At 53.2% G+C, this 17738-nt stretch overlaps 1 protein-coding gene across 8 annotated transcripts in view; it reads right to left on the bottom strand.

The window, feature by feature from the left end:
* Positions 1 to 12: 12 nt before the first annotated feature.
* MYO9B (myosin IXB) overlaps positions 13 to 17738 on the bottom strand; it is a 90139-nt gene continuing 72413 nt past the window's right edge. For 6 of the 8 annotated variants that reach the window (XM_077331854.1, XM_077331852.1, XM_077331853.1 and 3 more), the window contains 14 exons: positions 17361 to 17459; positions 16690 to 16863; positions 15668 to 15709; positions 15157 to 15268; positions 13577 to 13650; positions 7724 to 7922; positions 7454 to 7582; positions 6912 to 7017; positions 6694 to 6825; positions 5657 to 5780; positions 5163 to 5210; positions 4070 to 4212; positions 814 to 953; positions 13 to 664 (listed from right to left, as the gene is read on the bottom strand). In XM_077331854.1, coding sequence (XP_077187969.1) covers positions 815 to 953; positions 4070 to 4212; positions 5163 to 5210; positions 5657 to 5780; positions 6694 to 6825; positions 6912 to 7017; positions 7454 to 7582; positions 7724 to 7922; positions 13577 to 13650; positions 15157 to 15268; positions 15668 to 15709; positions 16690 to 16863; positions 17361 to 17459 — 1521 coding nt within the window. In that variant the 3' untranslated portion in view covers positions 13 to 664; position 814. The remainder of the gene's footprint in view (positions 665 to 813; positions 954 to 4069; positions 4213 to 5162; positions 5211 to 5656; positions 5781 to 6693; positions 6826 to 6911; positions 7018 to 7453; positions 7583 to 7723; positions 7923 to 13576; positions 13651 to 15156; positions 15269 to 15667; positions 15710 to 16689; positions 16864 to 17360; positions 17460 to 17738) is intronic. The other 2 variants (XM_077331855.1, XM_077331851.1) reach the window with 1 other exon arrangement.

The raw sequence follows: 17738 nt of genomic DNA on the forward strand, positions 1-17738 counted from the left end.
ACAAAGTACAACTTGTGTATTTCTCCCCCCCAAAAAGTGCAATTTATTAGTATAAACAAAGATACATTTTTGGTCTCCATCAGTCAAATGGTCATTACAAAATTAGAAGTTCTGTAAACCACTTGGAATGTCGTCGTAAAAAGAGGGCAGAGGCATGGGGGAGGGAATTAAAGCACCAACGGCCACTGTCCCTCAGATCTCCTTTTAGCCCGCTGGAGTCTGTTGCAAGCAAAGGCACAACGAGAGGGAGGGGGAGGGAGGGGAGTGAATCCAGGGGGCTTTCCTGAAGAGGGCAGGGCAACATGTACGGCCAGGAGCATTCCTTCCATCCCAGCCGAATGGCTCCCAAGTACCAGAGTTGCCTGCCAGCCAAGGAAGATCAGAAGGCCCTTTCTTGAGCTCGTGTGCACAGCCCTCTGATAGTTCCTGAGCCAGGCCTGCAAAGCAACCCACCAATCACACACCTGGAGCCAGCCCGCCTGCCCGCCCGCGGGTCTGCTGGGAGGCTCTGGCGTCTGCGAGATTGGCTGCAGACATCACTGGAATTCAGGGAAGAGGTCTCTCCTCGGGCTGGAGAAGACGGCTGGCACCTTATGGTCAAGGTGGCGGGGAACTGCAAAACCTTTGCCAATCCCATTGCATCTTTGGTGGCTCGATGAAGGCACTGGAAAGAACAAAAGGAGAAGACAGCCCAAGGTGACGACTGGGCTTAAAGCCCAGCAAGACTTGCCAAGACATCTGTTGAGTGGATAGGCAGAATTTGACAGCAGCAGGGCATTGGGGTCTTCGGAAGAAAAAAAGGAAGGCCGGTACCTTAACATAGAGCAGCATGTCCCACATGACCGGCCCGGTCCGCTAAGAGGCTTTCTGTGCTGGCTGAGGTCTCGGAGTCTAGGTTCTCCTCATCTGATGCCCGCTGGTCAAGTTCCGGTAGCCGATACGTTATGTCTTCCCTGGCCAAGAGAGAGCTGGTTACAACCCCCCAAACAGGCAGTGTTTATCCCAGCGACTGTTCAGAAGAGGCCTCATCCCATGGCAGGAGTAGGGCTGTGCCTATGGCTGAGGCCCACCAGAACTGTCCATCTTCAGCGGAGGCTGGCTGGACATTGATTCTTATACCGCCTTTCCATATAGCTCTATAGTTGAAGAGAGACGTAGACAAACAGGAGTGTGTCCAGTGGAGGGCAACAAGGATGGTAAAAGGGGTGGAGGTCAAGACGTAGGAGGAAAGGTAATGACGGGTGACTTCAATTTCCATAATGTGCTGGAAAACATCTCTAATACTGACATATGCTTAGGGGCTGTGGATTGAAAATGGGGAGGGGGTTTGCACCATACCTTTTTGCAATGTGCACTGGCTAAATCAGTGAAATCTGCTCTTTAATAATCCTGCCCACCCCACCCCCACCCCCGTGTTTCTTACCTAGCAAACAATTCTATTCATGGATGGTTTTGAAAGGGGCCACATTGGGGGGAGGGAGGGGTAGGCTGGTATAAGAAGCTGGAGAAGGCTACCTTGGCTAGAGCAGGGGTCACCAAGCTTTTTTGAGCAGCTTAGGGATTCTGAACCACAAAATGGCTACTGCAGTTTAGAATCATAGAATCACAGAGTTGGAAGGGGCCATACAGGCCATCTAGTCCAACCCCCTGCTCAACACAGGATTAGCCCTAAGCATCCTAAAGCATCCAAGAAAAGTGTGTATCCAACCTTTGCTTGAAGACTGCCAGTGAGGGGGAGCTCACCACCTCCTTAGGCAGCCTATTCCACTGCTGAACTACTCTGACTGTTGTACCTTCCATCCCCCGTATACTGGGCTGGAGGCTGCTGCTGAAGCAACATTGTTTTACTCTGCACAGCCAATCAGAAACCATGCTAGACAAAAGCCCCACCCACTTTCTGAAAACACTTCCTGGATCCCAGGAAAGGTATTGCCAGGCACACCATATATAATCCTATATTATTCTTGGTGCCCCTGGGCGCCTTGGGGATCCCTGGGCTAGAGGAAAGGCAACATGCTAGTGGGGAAGAACTGCAGGACCCAAGCTAGAGGTGGCGGCAGAATTCGCCTGCTCTCCAAGGAGGGCTGTGCAGATGCGCAGGGCGGCCTCTTGGAAAAGGTGGTTCTTCCCCTGACCCAGTAAACTCAACCCCTCCAAGACGGAGGTTCTGTGGTTGGGCTGTAGGGGGGCAGATCAGGAAGCGCGCTTACCCTTTCTGGCCGGGACGCAACTTAATATCGCATCTCAGGCCAGGAATTTAGGGGTGACCATCGATGCCTCACTAACACTCGAGGCACAGGTTAAACAGGTAGCTAGCCGGGCATTTTTCCATCTTCGCCAGGCTCGGCTACTAGCGCCCTATCTGTCCTCTGAACACCTGGCCACAGTGATCCATGCGACGGTCACCTCTAGACTAGATTTCTGTAACTCGCTCTACACCGGCCTGCCTCTGGGCTTGATCCGGAAACTGCAACTCGTCCAAAATGCGGCTGCTAGAGTCCTCACAGCTACACCATGGAGGGCTCACATCCAGCCAGTTCTGAGGCAGCTGCATTGGTTACCGGTCGCCTTCCGGATCAGGTTCAAGGTTTTGGTTTTGACCTTCAAGGCCATCCGTGGTCTAGGCCCAGCATATATGAGGGACCGCCTTTTGCCCTATATCCCCCGCAGGGCTTTACGCTCTGCGGGGGCTAACCTACTGGTCGTTCCCGGCCCCAAGGAAGCCCACCTGGCCTCGACTAGGGCCAGGGCCTTTTCGGTCCTGGCCCCAACCTGGTGGAATGAGCTCCCGGAAGAGCTGAGGGCCCTGCGGGAATTACCAGCATTCCGCAGGGCCTGTAAGACGGAGCTCTTCCGCCAGGCTTATAACTGAGGCCGGGCGGAAAGAAGATCAGCCCCCCCCTCACAAACTGGTGGTAGAGAGCGTCACCCCCCACCGTAGATGAGGATGCGGAGAGCAAATGAGTAGGCTACGCCATCGCTGTTACAATTATTGTAAATCATTGGTTTTTATTGTCATTTTATGGTTTTAGGGGACGGGTTTATGTAAGCCGCCTCGAGCCTTCGGGGGGAGGCGGGGTATAAATATAAATATAATAATAATAATAATAAACTGTCTGGGGTGTTGGAGTGGTCAGAGAAGATGCAGATCCTGTGCGAGGGGAGCTTCAGGACACCAAGTGGACTAGCCAAGCACACCAGCAGGCCAATCAGATGACCCACCAGCTGGGCACACAGCCAAAGCCTGTACCCCCTCACAACCAGCATTCAGAGACAGGAGGGGTGTGTGTGTGTTCCATCAGCCATGATGGCCAGCAGCTACTAATCAACTTGCCAGTCCAGAATCTGCCCGGTACCCTTTAAAAACCACGTAAGCCAGTGGTCAGAAGGTCACTATGCACCATGGGAAGGAAGTCCTTCCTGAATCAACAGCTTGTCTGCTTTCCTGAATTGCTTCCCTGAATAAATAGTAGGGAGAGTGTTAGAAAAGCTAAAGCTCAATATGAGCTTAGGCTAGCAAGAAGTGGAGATTTTTAAACAGAGGCTGGAGAGCCCTCTGACGGAGAGACTGATTCTGTGAAGGTTCAAGGGGGTGGCATTTGACAGGGGATGAGCGATGGGGTTGTGAGTGTCCTCCCTGAGATGCAATATTTTTTCTTAACCCGTTTCTCTACACCAGGCATAATCTCACCAGAAAGGCCCCTCAAAGGGCCCTATCTGCTGAGTGACCTTTCTTGGCCCTGCCTCTGCCAATTCCTTTGGCTAGAATTTGTTTCCTTCCTCTTCTTCAACCTTCTGGGGCTGCCCGAAGTGATTCTGGAGGGAATCCCAGCTGTGAAGGAGAGCTGGAGGGCAGCAGCAATCCGCAGGGCGGCGCCAGGCCCTCCAGGAGAATTCCCAGCTCAGTCCTAAGGATTGGCACCCACCAAGGCCTTCTCCCTCATCTGTTGCAAAGTCACTGGGCTTCCTTTCCCACCCAAACACTGTCCCAGCAGGTAGGAAGGCTCTCTTACAGCGTGGCCCCTCTTCCCCCAGATGTGCCAGCCCTGCCAAGGCAGGCCACACTCACTTTTCCTCCTTGATCGACTGGATCCGCTCCATCAGCAGCTCCTTTTCTCGATTGTCTGCTTCTGCTGCCTCCTCTTCCTCTGGCAGAAGCGCCAACTTGGAGAAGCTGCTGCTGTTTGTTCCTGTGCTGGGGGGGCTTTTGCTCTGTGAGACAGAGAGGGTGGTGAGGCCCCAACTCAGGTCGCAGTGGAGGCCGGGTGCCTTCCCTGGCTAGCCTTCTGCCCCTCTTGGAGTGGGAATAAGAAGGCAGCCTCTACTGGGAGTGGAAATGTTTGTCATTCGCTAGCTCCCAACTGCCTCTCTCTGGACTTGAAGGAGGCAAACAGAGGTAAAGGTAAAGGTATCCCCTGTGCAAGCACCGAGTCATGTTTTCATGGCAGACTCAATACGGGGTGGTTTGCCAGTGCCTTCCCCAGTCATGACCATTTACCCCCCAGCAAGCTGGGTACTCATTTTACCGACCTCGGAAGGATGGAAGGCTGAGTCAACCTTGAGCCGGCTGCTGGGATTGAACTCCCAGCCTCATGGGCAAAGCTTTCAGACGGCTGCCTTACCACTCTGCGCCACAAGAGGCTCTCTTCTGGAATCTGGGGCACAGCTCTGCAAATTGTTCTTTCCAGAGGTGAATCTCAGTTCTGTTCTCTGCGCAAATCCTCTGAGCATGTACAGAGGACCTTTACCACAGAGTCATTGCAAGCCAACAAGCTCTGTCATATTGTAACATGCAAGCCGTATCAATATACTATGTTCTATTCTAAAAGCAAGAAGGCAGGCAAACAAACTGACGTTCGTGTGGGAGGTTCTCCAAGTCCAGAGTGGGGGATCTTCAAGCATAACTGAGCCCCCAGAAGGCACCCCTCTTTTCTAGAAAGAAAAACACCACCCTGTTTTGCAACACCACAATTAGTGACGCCTGTTAATTGGCCAGCGTCAACCCTGGGGGCAAGACAGCCACCGAGCATGCGGGGGTGGAGGGGGATACAGCAGGCGGCCTGGCCCAGCGTTAGACAGGTGGCTTGGCTCATGCTGGGTCTGCAGGGGGGGGGGGTGCGGGGCACTCTTCATGCACCGCTGATATCAGGCCTGGCACCTACCAGTGCTGCCGCCCTGGGGGCAGAAAAACCAAGTTTTATAGGCCACAACTAGAAAGGAAGAAAAAAAGAAAGAGGGCAGAGAGGTTTCTTCCAGCTGCCCGTGGAGAAGCAGGAGAGCAGCTCCTTTGCTCCAAACACCCTCCCATAGACCCACGCCTGGTGGATCACTCAGATGTCTTTGGGGCCTGGCTGCTCAGCTGACTCCCCCCCCCAGTCTTCCTCTTCCCCCGAGGCCAGCTGGGGGCTTCTGAGACAACCCATCCTCTGCAGTCCTCTCCCAGAGGGCCTCCTGAGGGGTGCTGCTGGGACCCACAGACAGCTGACTAGCATTGCTGTGCCCCAGTCCACCCCCTAGCTGGGGGGTGCGGGGAGGCAGAGTAAATTTGGAGCTGCCTCGCAGCTGGTGGGCTGCCCCAGGGGCACCTTCCGTCCCCGCCCCCCTTCCAGGAACTGGCCCTCCCCTCCACCCACATACTCTTCTGCCTCCTGCTCACCGTGTTCTGCCCAAGCAGCGACAAACGGCGGGAGAAAATGCTCTCTTCTGCCTCCAGGTGGCAAATGCTCTCCATCTTGATCTTGTACTTCCTCATCTGCTCCTTGATGATCATTTCCACGCATCTGCGTGAAGCCGTGAGGAAAGAGGAAGAGGTTGGAATTCCCTCCTCCTCCACCTGCAGCCAGCCGGGTGACCTTGGGCCAGCCCTAGTTCTTTGAGGACTCTCTCAGCCCCACCTACCTCACAAGGTGTCTGTTGTGGGGAGAGGAAGGGAAAGGGACTCGTAAGACACTTTGGGACTCCTTTGGGCAGGGAAAAGTGGGATACAAACAACCAGCTCTTCTTCTTCGTCAGGGGTAGCTTGCAGGACTGAGCAAAGAATGAACGGGGAGGTTCCAGTGAAGAAACAAACCTGAAATAGTACAGATGCACTGGAACGCCATTAGCTAGGAGGAGCTGTGGTAAATATGACCTTATAATCTGTCCAAGAGACAAGTATTTGCTTAGATGAAGTTTGTTTGAAGCACTAATAATTTGTCCCTTGACAAAGCCAGAAGGCAAAACGCGTTGGGACTTATATGAAGTAAGAATCAAAAGACATCGGAAACTGAAGAGAAACGACTCTTGCAGGACTGAGGGCGTGTGGGGGAAGGAGGGGGAAACAGCCACAAAGCATGAGGGCTGGGCATGCTGACCTCAGTCCTTGGGGTATACAGAGTGGGGGTGAGGTGGGGCCCCCGAAAGGAGTCCACAAACTGTTCGCTAGCCATCGCCTCCCTGTGGGTTCTGGCACCTCTCCGTGGCTGCCGGAAGGATGGGAAAAGTGGTTCAAGAAGAAGAAGAGAAGAGTTGGTTCTTATATGCTGCTTTTCCCTACCCAAAGGAGGCTCAAAGGGGCTTACAGCCAAGGATCCTTAAGGAAGTTGATGTTGGGGTGCTTTACTTGTAGGAAGAAAAGCCAGGCCGAGGGAACCCAGGAGGCCCTGCAGGAGAGGGCCCCCAGCAGGGTCCTTCACGGTCCTGGAGTCAACTCACATGGTTGTTTTGGAGACGTCCTTCATGCTTGTGAGCGGGTCAGAGTTGTCTGGGCAGCGCAGGAGGCAGGGGGCGAAAACAATGGCCAGGGCGTTGGGCGACATGCGGTTGATGTCTTCCACCAGAGCCACCCTGTCGAGGAAAGGACAACAAGTCCAGAAATGCTAGTGCAGCAAGAGCTCTCCCTGGGCCCCAGGATTAGAGAAAGACCCTCTTACTTGACCAGGTGAAAAATGAGCCTCTCCAGGGTGTCGTGGTTGGCCTGTGGGAGCTGCTCGAGGACACTGTAGATGGCACAGAGGCGCTCTTGCTTCCCAGGGAGCTCTGTGGGGGGGGGGGGGGAGGACGTCAGGACACATGTGGCCATGCACAGCCAACAGCAGCTAGGGGCTGCCTTCTTTTGCTTCCCCCATGGTTGACGGCTGAGGCACAGGAGCATTTCTAAGCAATCAGCAGGTCGCTCTGTCAATCAACCACACAGAGAGGCAGACATACCCAAGTCCGCCACATCACTGCAAGGTACACGGAGGGAGGAGGCAGAAAGCCACTTAATGGCCTAAAAAAGGGCAGGGCGACCTTGTGAAGGTTAATCCAAAGCTGCAGCATTCAACAAATGAGCAAGAAACTGATCTCCGAAGCAGCAATGCAAACGGAGCAGAAAACATCGGACCTCAGCATGCTGGATTCAGAGCGACAGCTGTTTGTCCCAGGTCCGCTGTCTGGGGCTGGCGAAGGACCCCGTGCCTCCCCGAGCACTCACCCACTGCCTGGAGGAAGTCGTTGTACTGGGCAAACGTCATGAGCGGGTCAGGCAGTTCCCGCAGCCACTGTTTGAAGATGCCCGTGATGGTGTGAATCGGGTAATTCTCCAGCCGCACCACATTTGGGTCTGGGAAGGAAGAGACGGGCAGGGTTCTGGCCCCTTTGCACAGGGAATCTGCCTGATCAAATGCCCCAAGGCAGGGGGAGGGGGTGTTGAGGGGAATCCCCCCTGGAGGAGCACCCGTGCAGCTGGTGGCTCCATGCTTACCTGCCTGCAGGGACTGCTTCAGCTCCCTCATACGATTGGCTGAGCCCGACTTACGGTAGATGCCCTCAGTGTAGAGGCCGTGCATCTCCACGTATTCCAGCAGCTTCTCCATGACCACGGGGACAGAGTCCTTCTCGCTGGTCAAGGCACTCACGCACACCCCAAAGTGCCGGGGCTCCAGATCTTGGTCTTCCTGTGGCTAGAAGAAGCCGAGAATGGGCAAGGGCAAGTTTTAGAGACACGTACAAGGAAACATTTCAAGTCGCATGCCATTTACCGAAGTCCAATTGGAGCAGAGACAGGAGGCAACCCAAGAAAGGGTGGTGGCAACAGAACTGTGGAGCCCCATCCCAGGGAGATCTGTCTGTCGCTCTCTATCTGCATCTCCTGCCAGTGCGGGAATGACTATTTGGGTTTTGTTTGGCACTCCCCCAGGCAGTGGCGAGGCCTTCCCCTCGGGCCTAGAAGAGGCCCCGGGTGTGCTTCTAGGACCTAGGGGAGTCTTTACTCATGGTGTCCTGCTGCTTCCCCGTCGCTTTCTGGCCTGTCCTGGTGAGGGCTTAGAAGCCTTTCTGGCCTGTCCTGGTGAGGACCTAGATTGTGACCTCACACAATTGGCTAGAACTGCTGTCACTCCAGGTGAGGGGCCAATCAGAAGGTGCAAAGCGCCTTCCGATTGGCCTTCACCCGGACCAGCCCTGCCCACTCTCTGCCCACTTAGCAAAATATGGTGGAAAGATGTTTGCATAGATCAGGGACAGTCAAACTGCGGCCCTCCAGATGTCCATGGACTACAATTCCCATGAGCCCCTGCCAGCATTCGCTGGGAATTGTAGTCCATGGACATCTGGAGGGCCGCAGTTTGACTGTCCCTGGCGTAGATTATTAACACGACTATTGAAAATTACATGATGCATTGAACTGTTATAATGTAATGTTTTACAGAAAGTTGTAAGATGTTACAGACTGTATAATGTTCCATGTAAAGTTAGACAATGTTCAATGTAAACCACCCAGAGTTGCAAAGGATGGACGGTATAAAAAATCCAAATAAACAAATGAATTCCAAAGCACAGTCAATTCCAAAGCACAGTCAAAGGCCATGTGACCTGTGCCTCTTGGAGCAACTGGGCTCACAGCACTGAGGGCTCACCCAAGGATTTCTGTTCCTGGAAAACTAGCAGGGCAGCAGGGGGAAAGCAAAGCTCTCCCAGACATCCAATGGACCGAAAAGCAATAGTCCCAGAGGCGCAGGCAGGAAAACGTTAGGCATCTCCAGGAAGAGGCTCTAGAATAGGGGGGGGGGGGGTGCCCGGGCATGCAAATACATGGGTGTGTCTAGAATTCTGGGATCAATGTCATTTTTGTCATGAGCCTTGACAGCAAACACATTCTTTATATCCAAGCTTTCAACGGAGGGTTTTTAATCCGTTGCATTATCTGCATCTACCTACTGAATGCCTTCCATGAAGATAAATTCAGGTGGCTCTGAAGCAGCCAAACCAAGTTTCAGTCCAGAGTAAAATTTTGTTGGTCCTAAACACGCCTCTGGACTCAAACCTTGTCCTCCTCATTGTAGGGACATTCTTGATGTAGTTCAGATCTTCTCTGTTCCTCTTTTCTTTTTGATGCCTCCAACTTGCTCTTCATACTGATGTGCTGCGTTTGGCCGGAGCTTTCCAAAGGGTTTGAACGGTGGGCATCTTTTAAAGAGGGAGGTATTTGAGGTCTGCTGTTTTATCTTTGGTTTTAGCTAGGGACAAGGAGGGGGAGACTTCATCTCTCCCACCACTGCTGATACAGCATGTACAGGCCCAGCCATGGGGTGTCTGAGACCCATTTGGAGGGGCTTCCGACATGTGCTGCTGCCGTGGCTGGGCCCTGAGCGGTTCCTGGTGTGCGCTGTTGCTCAAACTGGGACCAGAGTGGCCCCCTCAGCCAACCACCAAGTCTTTTCTGCAGCCACCTCTGAGTTCCGATGCAGCTCCCAGTTGCTGCAGAAGTCAAGGAAGTGCGTTGTCTGTGCACGCACAGAGAATACTTTTAATCTTTGAAAAATTTTTATTTTACTTGGGGGAAATTGAAACATTTCAGATTTTTCTGCAAACGCGGGGAATCTTCTGTGTGGCCCTTCTCCAAAGGTTTAAGTATTTGCAGATGGAAGCCACATGTCCAAGAGGAACCATGAGGAAAGAGCTGGATTGGGAAATACCTGGAGATTTGGGGCCTGAATAAGGGGGAATTGGGGATAGGAAGGAGTTCTGTGGGGAATGATGCCACTGTGTCCCCCTTCCAAAGGGGCCATTTTCTCCAGGGGAATTGATCTCTATTGCCTGGAGATCAGTTGTAATCCCAGGAGATCTCCAGCCAACACCAGATAGAGGTTGGCAACCCTAGAAAAGTGGGATATAAATGGTTTGATAACTATATAAACGTTGTTTTGCTATTTCCACAGTGGTTTTTAATTGTGACCTAGTCACACAATGGCAGCTTATGCAACCCCTGTAATATTCCCCCCCTGCACCTACTTTGCTTGGGAGCCCTGGACTTTCTGAGCACCCTTTGGCCAACAGTCTCCATCCCAACTAGGTGGCTACAGCACTTCAGTCAGCCGCCTTGGCTTCAGAGTCCCCCCTCACATAACCCGGCAGGCAGAAATGCAACAGAAGAGGCTTTCACAAGAGCTGCATCTGGAGAATCTGAGCTGTGAGCATTCATCCCACAGGAAGGGTGGGCCCAGGGACCAGCCCACCAGCGCTCCCCTAGGCAGGTATGCTCTGCGATCATCAGGGCTCTGTCTGGCACGCCAACTACTGCACAATGCTCCCTCTGCATCCTGCGTGCACTCCATGGGAGTTCTCTTGAGGTCAGGCGAGAGGCCATCCAAAAGAAGATTCAAGGGAGCATTCTGCATGCGCTGACTCCAGATGAGAACGAGGTCACAGTCACTCGTGCTTCCTCAACCAAAGGGGCAGGCAGAAAGTCAAAAGGGACTGGCAAGGCCCAGTGAGCGCATGATCATGCCCAGGTGACACCCTAGACTGACACGCTAGCTTGCTCTGGTTGGTTGATTCAGAACACAGGTGCGTCCATTGCCACAGGGCCTGCGTTCTGGAGTCCTGTCAAAACCATGGTCCATTTTGCTGCTGGGCTCTCTTTCATTGGCAGCCCCTGGAGGGCCTTGGTATGGGAAGGCAGCCAAGGAAATGCTAACTCATGCTACGCTGGGCTGCCCTTGAAGCTGATCTGGAAGCTCCAGCTGGTCCAGAATGCTGTGGCATGTGTCCTTACCATTTCACCCCAGTGCTCTCCCAAACTGGAGACCGGATCAGGTTCATGGTTTTGGTACTAACCTTTAAAGACCTTCCCAGTCTGGGACCCCTGTATTTATGGGACTTCCTCTCCCCCAAAGCTCACTCAGATACAGTGATCAGCAGTTGCTCAGGATCCCCAGACCCAAAGAAGGAAAACTGGCCTCAGCCAGAGCCAGGGCCTTTTTGGTCCTGGCTCCAACCTGGTGGAATCCTCTCCCTGAGGAGATCAGGCTGGATCTCCCTGAGGAGATCAGGAGGGCCTGGAAGAGAGAACTATTCTGCTCAGCCTACAGTTGAGGCCAGGAAATAAACACCCTTAAGGCCATACGTGGTCTGGGTCCAGTGTATTTTAAGGACCGCCTATCTGAATATGTCCCCTGAAGGGCATTACGCTCAGCCAATGCTAATAGGCTTGTGATCCCTGGCCCCAAAGAAGTGCGCCCGGCCCCAGCCTGGTGGAGTGAGCTCCCAAGTGAGATGAGGGCCGTGTCGGAACTTCAGCAGTTCTGCCAAGCCTGTAAAATAGATCTCTTCCACTGGGCCCTTGCTTGAAGCCAGCACAGACATAAACAAAAAACTACGGGCTGCCCCCTACATACACACTCCACTTTCCACCGTTCATCGGGAAAGGCCCTGACGAGCTGGCTGGGCTGACTCATGATTTATTAAGCCTAGTTGCATTGATCGTGTATGCTCATATTTTACATTTTATAATGGCATTAATGTATCTATGCTGTATTTTATTCATGCTGTTAGCCACTCAAAGATGCCGAGAGAGGGGTGGGATCTAAAACAATCAAACAAACACCACCACCACCGGCCTACCTACACGCAAAGCAACAATACGCCATCCACAAAAGCACCAACTCGCCCTGCAGAATTGGGTTCCCTCTGCAAGGTTTTTAAGGAGGCAGTTTAAGAATATCCTTATCCGTGGTTCCTCTATATATTTGTGAAACAGCCTGGTGGGTTGAACGGGTCCGGCTGTCCAAGTTGGAATCGGGCCAATCAGGGTGCATCCAGCTTGCTGGCTGCACCCTGATTGGCCCTGCCCCTGCAGCTCCTGCTCTCTGTCCATGGACTCTAGCATCTTTGCTCTCAGATGTACCTCAGTGCCTGGAGCCAGCAGCAGGTAAGGGGAGAGGGCCCTGGGCAAAGGGTCGTGGTGGAGGGCCTGCTAACGAGGGCCTCTTGGTCTGCTAGGCAGGCCCTGCTAACGAGGGCCTCCCGGCCTGCTGACTGCCTGCTAAGGAGGTCTGTCCAGGGCCTGCTAACGAGCTACCCAGCCCCCACCCACTCCACTTGATCCGGCTGCTAGCTGCAGCCCAAAGCCACCTTAAGCTGCCTGGCCAGGGGCCAGGGGAGGGGACTCTTTCAGGGCCCGTTCTTAGGAACGGGCTTTGAAGCTAGTAATCTAATAAAATGTAATTAATATATTTTAGTTTGAAATATTTGGGAACTGTTTATCAGTATAAGTTAACTGTATATGTCTTATTATAGCCCCCTCCTGAGCAACCAGGAAGGGCAGACTTTAATATAATATGATATGATGATATCATATAATATATATCAGGGGTAGTCAAACTGCGCCCCTCCAGATGTCCATGGACTACAATTCCCAAAAGCCCCTGCCAGCAAATGCTGGCAGGGGCTTCTGGGAATTGTAGTCCATGGACATCTGGAGGGCCGCAGTTTGACTACCCCTGATATATAGTATCATATTATCTTAACCATAAGCTGGCTCTAATATTTGTGAAAAAGTCAGCCTATGAGGAGCGCTGTCCGGGACATCTCTGGGTGTCTGGCCTGTGCTTCGGCCTGCATGGGCCAATCCGTGCCCCAGAACCCAGACGTGAGGTGCACGCCACCTCGTACCCACATATACCCCGCCAGCCGCTGAGGCGAGCACATGCTGCTGCTTCACCCACCCCATGCGGCTGGCAGAGGCTACGAGGCGGCGCCAGTGTTGCCCCTAGAAGTCGCTGCGCCCACAAAGAGCCCCCGGCAATGCATCCAAGCTGGCAGGGAATCCAAAGAGGCAGTGGCGACTGCAAGCCTCACAGACCCGCCTGCCACTCAAGGCAGACATCATGAGGGGCCGCCGGTCCCTACAGGGTGCCAACGGCCCTGGGGACAATCAGCCTCTCACGCTGTCCCTGTACACCCTCCCACTGGCCTGTGCTCCCTCCGCCGCTGCCAGCCTGCCCGAAGACTGAGCGCCCACCCTGTGCTGCCCTCTCCACCCCACTTTACCCAGGTACAGTTCAGGAGGGCTCAGGAAACCACCTACCTGGCCCTTCACCAAATGCTGCCCCGTTAGTGCCTGCTGCATTTATGCAAGCAGCGGGCTCTTCAGCTAGCATGATATATATATTATTATATTAAATATATGATGTTATACGTCTAGACTCTATAGTATTATAAATATATCATATCATATACATTTTAAATAATAATTATTATTTAAAACAGATGGCTGCGTCTGGAGCTGTGACACAACTCAGGCGTTTGCCGGGCGCCTGGGAGAGGCTTCTCCTACCTTCTTCCCGCTGGACGAGGTGCAGGCACTCTGGACCCGGGAGAGGCACTTCTTGTGGCAGGTCAGCTTGCAGACTGGGGAGGCGAGAGAAGAGGGGCCCTCATGAGAGTGAAGCCTGGAGCCCACCAGCTCCTCCCCCTGCTATTCAGCTACAGGAGGCAGCATGGGGGGTAGTTTGGTGTAGTGAGCCAGTTTGGTGTAGTGGTTAGGAGTGCGGACCTCTAATCTGGCATGCCGGGTTCGATTCTGCACTCCCCCACATGCAGCCAGCTGGGTGACCTTGGGCTCGCCACAGCACTGATAGAGCTGTTCTGACTGAGCAGTGATATCAGGGCTCTCTCAGCCTCACCCACCCCACAGGGTGCCTGTTGTGGGGAGAGGAAAGGGAAGGCGACTGTAAGCCACTTGGGAGACTCCTTTGGGTAGAGAAAAGCGGCATATAAGAACCAACTCTTCTTCTTCTTCAGTAATATCAGGGCTCTCTCAGCCTCACCCACCCCACAGGGTGCCTGTTGTGGGGAGAGGAAAGGGAAGGCGACTGTAAGCCACTTGGGAGACTCCTTCGGGTAGGGAAAAGCGGCATATAAGAACCAACTCTTGGGGACTGACCTTATATCATTTAAGATAATAACAGAATATATTCTTATAACAGATCGTATTCTCATATGTATTAACAATCACTTTGCTAAGAAAAATGGTAAAAACTTCTAGATTAGGAATAATATGTGATGGGAACAGAATATGTATGTTAAAAGAGATGGCAAACCATATCAGCTGGGCGCTTTTTTCTTAATTTTTCTGTAAATGCTTTATATAATAATAAATAATAAAATTATATTAAAAAAAAGAACCAACTCTTCTTCTTCTTCTTCTAGTTGGAGTGTCTGGCTAGGATCGGAGAGACCCAGGTTCATATCCCTGCTCTCCCACCCCGCCTAGCAGGATTGTTGTGAGGAAGGTAGATTGATCTAAGCTGCTTTGGGGCTCCCCTGGGGAAAAAAACTAAGTAAGTCAATAAAATTCAGCTAGGGGCAAAAACCTCTGCAAATTGCCGCTGCAACTGAGCAGCAGAGCTGAGGGGCACATGGGCCCCAGTTTAAAGCCTGTCTCTGCTGTGGCCTCACCAGGGCGGGTGGCCTCTCCCAAGCCCAGCACTTGGAAGCTGGGGAATGGGAAACTGACTGCTGTGAGGACAAGGTGACAACGTGTAACGGGTGCTGAAAACTGAAGGCATGACAGAAACGCCAAGTTTTTGTTTTTTCTCCCTGGATTGCAAATGTTAAGGAAAGGCTAGAGGCTGCTTGGGAACACATGGGGATGCCCCCCCCCCCGCTCCCAGGGAAGGAGAAGGCAAGGGCAGATGGCCTTTCTGTTCAGCGAGCAAGGGAGGGAGGCTGGCTCAGCCCTTCAGCCGTGGCCACAGGCAAAGCAGCAATGCCCTCCCATAGGAGCCAGACAAATTCCTGCCTCCTTGTCTGGGAGGGGATTTCTCACTGCTGTGCAGCCAGCTACCTCCCCAGGCACAAATCTTCCCTTGACCGAGGCCCCTCACTTGTCCCGTCCCCCCCAGTCCCACGTACTGCTGCAAAGGCACGCCTTCTCCATGGGCCAGATGTAGGAGCTGCACAGCTCACAGGACTGGAGGATGTTCACCTGGTAGCTCACAAAGACGTGGCCGTGGATTTCTTCGATCTGTTGGCCGGAAGGAGAAGAGGGCCAAGGATGAGAGCTGTGCTCCCCGCATACTAGGGTTGCCAGGTTTGTTGGGCCCGGCGGGACATCCCCCCCCTGCTTACGGGATGCACCTTACCCCTCACACAACTCCCATGAACTCAGAAGGATAGAAGGATGTGCTGACATCACCCAGAAATGGCGACATGGCCCGTGGTCGAGTGTGAGGGTGACATTCTGTTTTTTGGGCAAAGCTCTATGGTTCGGAGGAAATTCTAGAGCACTGCTGCTGGGTGCTTCCAGGTGAGCTCAGCATGTTGTGGGGCTCCTCCCCACTCCCCCCCCCCCAAGGACTTGGCCAAGCCGGGTCCCAGGGGGACAACTCCAGCCCCCGGATCCCTTCCCTCCCTCAACACTTACCACGCGCTCGTGCTTCCGTTTCTTCTTCTGGGCTTTGCTTTGCTGTTGGAGGAGAAGAAGAAAGGGGGCCATTTTGAGGCAGTCCTCGGTCCTCTCCTCCCAATAACTCTCTTGCCACTGGCTGCACTCAAAGGCATTCAGGCAGCCCCGGTCCCTCCCCTGGCCCAGGGGCCTTTTCTACCTGAGGCACCTGCAGGGGTGCAGGAAGACCTGGTGAACTGAAGGCCAGTCTCGCTTTCCTCCGGCTTCATTGGTCAGCTGAAGTCTCAGTTATACAGACCAGAAATCCCCAACTAGGGATGTGCGTCTCCATTCAGCTGCCTTGGCCTTTGGTGATCACCGAGGCGGCCAAACCAAGCCGAGGCGCACATCCCTATCCCCAGCTTTTGTTGGTGCCTATGGGCACCTTTGGAGTCTTCATGCAGAATGGTGGGTGCAGAAGGTGAAGCCAGCCACAAAACAGCCCCCGTGGCTTCCCTTCCACCACACAGTGAAGATCCTGTGGTGGCAGCTGCAGTCAAAGTGGTGTTTAAAAAACCTGGACAGCCAATCACAAGTCCAGGAACCAATCAGAAGCCTTGTTGGGCAAAAGTCCCACCTGGACCCGCCCACTTTCAGGAAAGATGGTGGCAGGCACCCCCTTGGGGACCCCTGATAGATTCTTCCTGGGTGTGGACAGCCTCATTCTTCCAAGACCTTTCGGCTGGGAGAGCAGAGCAGCTTGCCAGAACACCTGGCTGCTTCCCCCAGCGGCTCCGTCCTCTTGCTTCCCAGAAAGCCAGGCTGGTACAGCCTGGCACACACTGCGGGATACCAGACACCCTGGAACAAGAAGAGTGACAAGACCCCCCCCCCCATCAAAAGGAAAGCCCCTGGCTTCAGTGCAGCTCAGAATCAGTCAGGCACCGCAGGGAGGGCACGCAAGGTCCCCTTCCCCAGCCCGGCAGCCCTGGAAGTGACCCAGGACCCAAACACACTGGGAGAAATTGTCTGCAGTCCCCTGAAGGAAGGCAACGGCCAACCTTATACTGCTCCAGCTCCCTCTTGGCGTAGCTGCGGGCAAATTCATCCAGGAGGGACTGGAAAAGGTTCAAGACCAGCTTCACATCCTTCTCTTCTCTCTGCTCTGCCAAGTTGACCACGAGAAGCTGGTAGTTGTCCATTAGGTCCCGGTAGCCAACATGGATCTGTCCGTTCTGACAAAGGTTAAAAATAATTATTATCCCTCCCAGCAGTTAGGATACTGAGGACACAGACAACCCAATGGACATCTTCACAGATGGCTTCCCCAGGCATCCTGCCAAGATCCCCCAGGGGCACTCACCTTGTGCCTAGCCTACAATGGGTTCCCTGTTTTTATTTCCCCGGGAAATAGGGAAATAGCTTAGGACTGGAGCATGTGGTGGGTACTGATGTTTCTGGGGCCAGGCTCCTCAAGCTGCATGCTTTATCTGCCGGGCAGGGTGCTCTGTTCCTTTTCTCTGCCCTGATCTCCCTGACTTATGCAGTGCTACTTGCGTGGTTTCGGAAAACATCTCTCGTCTGTTGCTCTAGCCGGAGGTTTGCAAGCTTCCTCCCAAACCATTCATGCAGAGCAGCACTCATTTTGCAAAGTGAAACCAGTGCCCACTGATGGCCACCTCATGCTGATGCATTAAAAACTTTTGCCAGGGCTTCTGGACGAGCAACTTACAGGGGCTGAATACATGGTTTTGATGTTCCCTCTGAACTTTTCGGTGGCTTCGAAAAACAAGCATTCACCTGCAGACTTCTGGGAATGGAGGTCGTTGATCTGGAAGGGAGCAACACAGACTTGTCTATCTGTTTATCATTCAGCTTCTTGACCACACCCTCCCCGCATAGTGGGCTTGGGGTGGCCCACAATATTTCAAACCAGCACAATGAAAGATAAAATAAAGTTGTTATTAAAGTTTTATATTTTCTAAAAACGTTTTGTCGTCTGCCGTACCACCATTTTGCTAAAAGGGGCCATCATCCTGCCACTGATCTCCCCCCCCCCCAGTCATGTTATCAACAGAGCAGAGAGCAGTCGTGCAACTCCCCCTTTTAA

The sequence above is a fragment of the Paroedura picta genome, chromosome 4, assembly GCF_049243985.1.
Source record: "Paroedura picta isolate Pp20150507F chromosome 4, Ppicta_v3.0, whole genome shotgun sequence".
Classification (NCBI taxonomy): Eukaryota; Metazoa; Chordata; class Lepidosauria; order Squamata; family Gekkonidae; genus Paroedura; species Paroedura picta.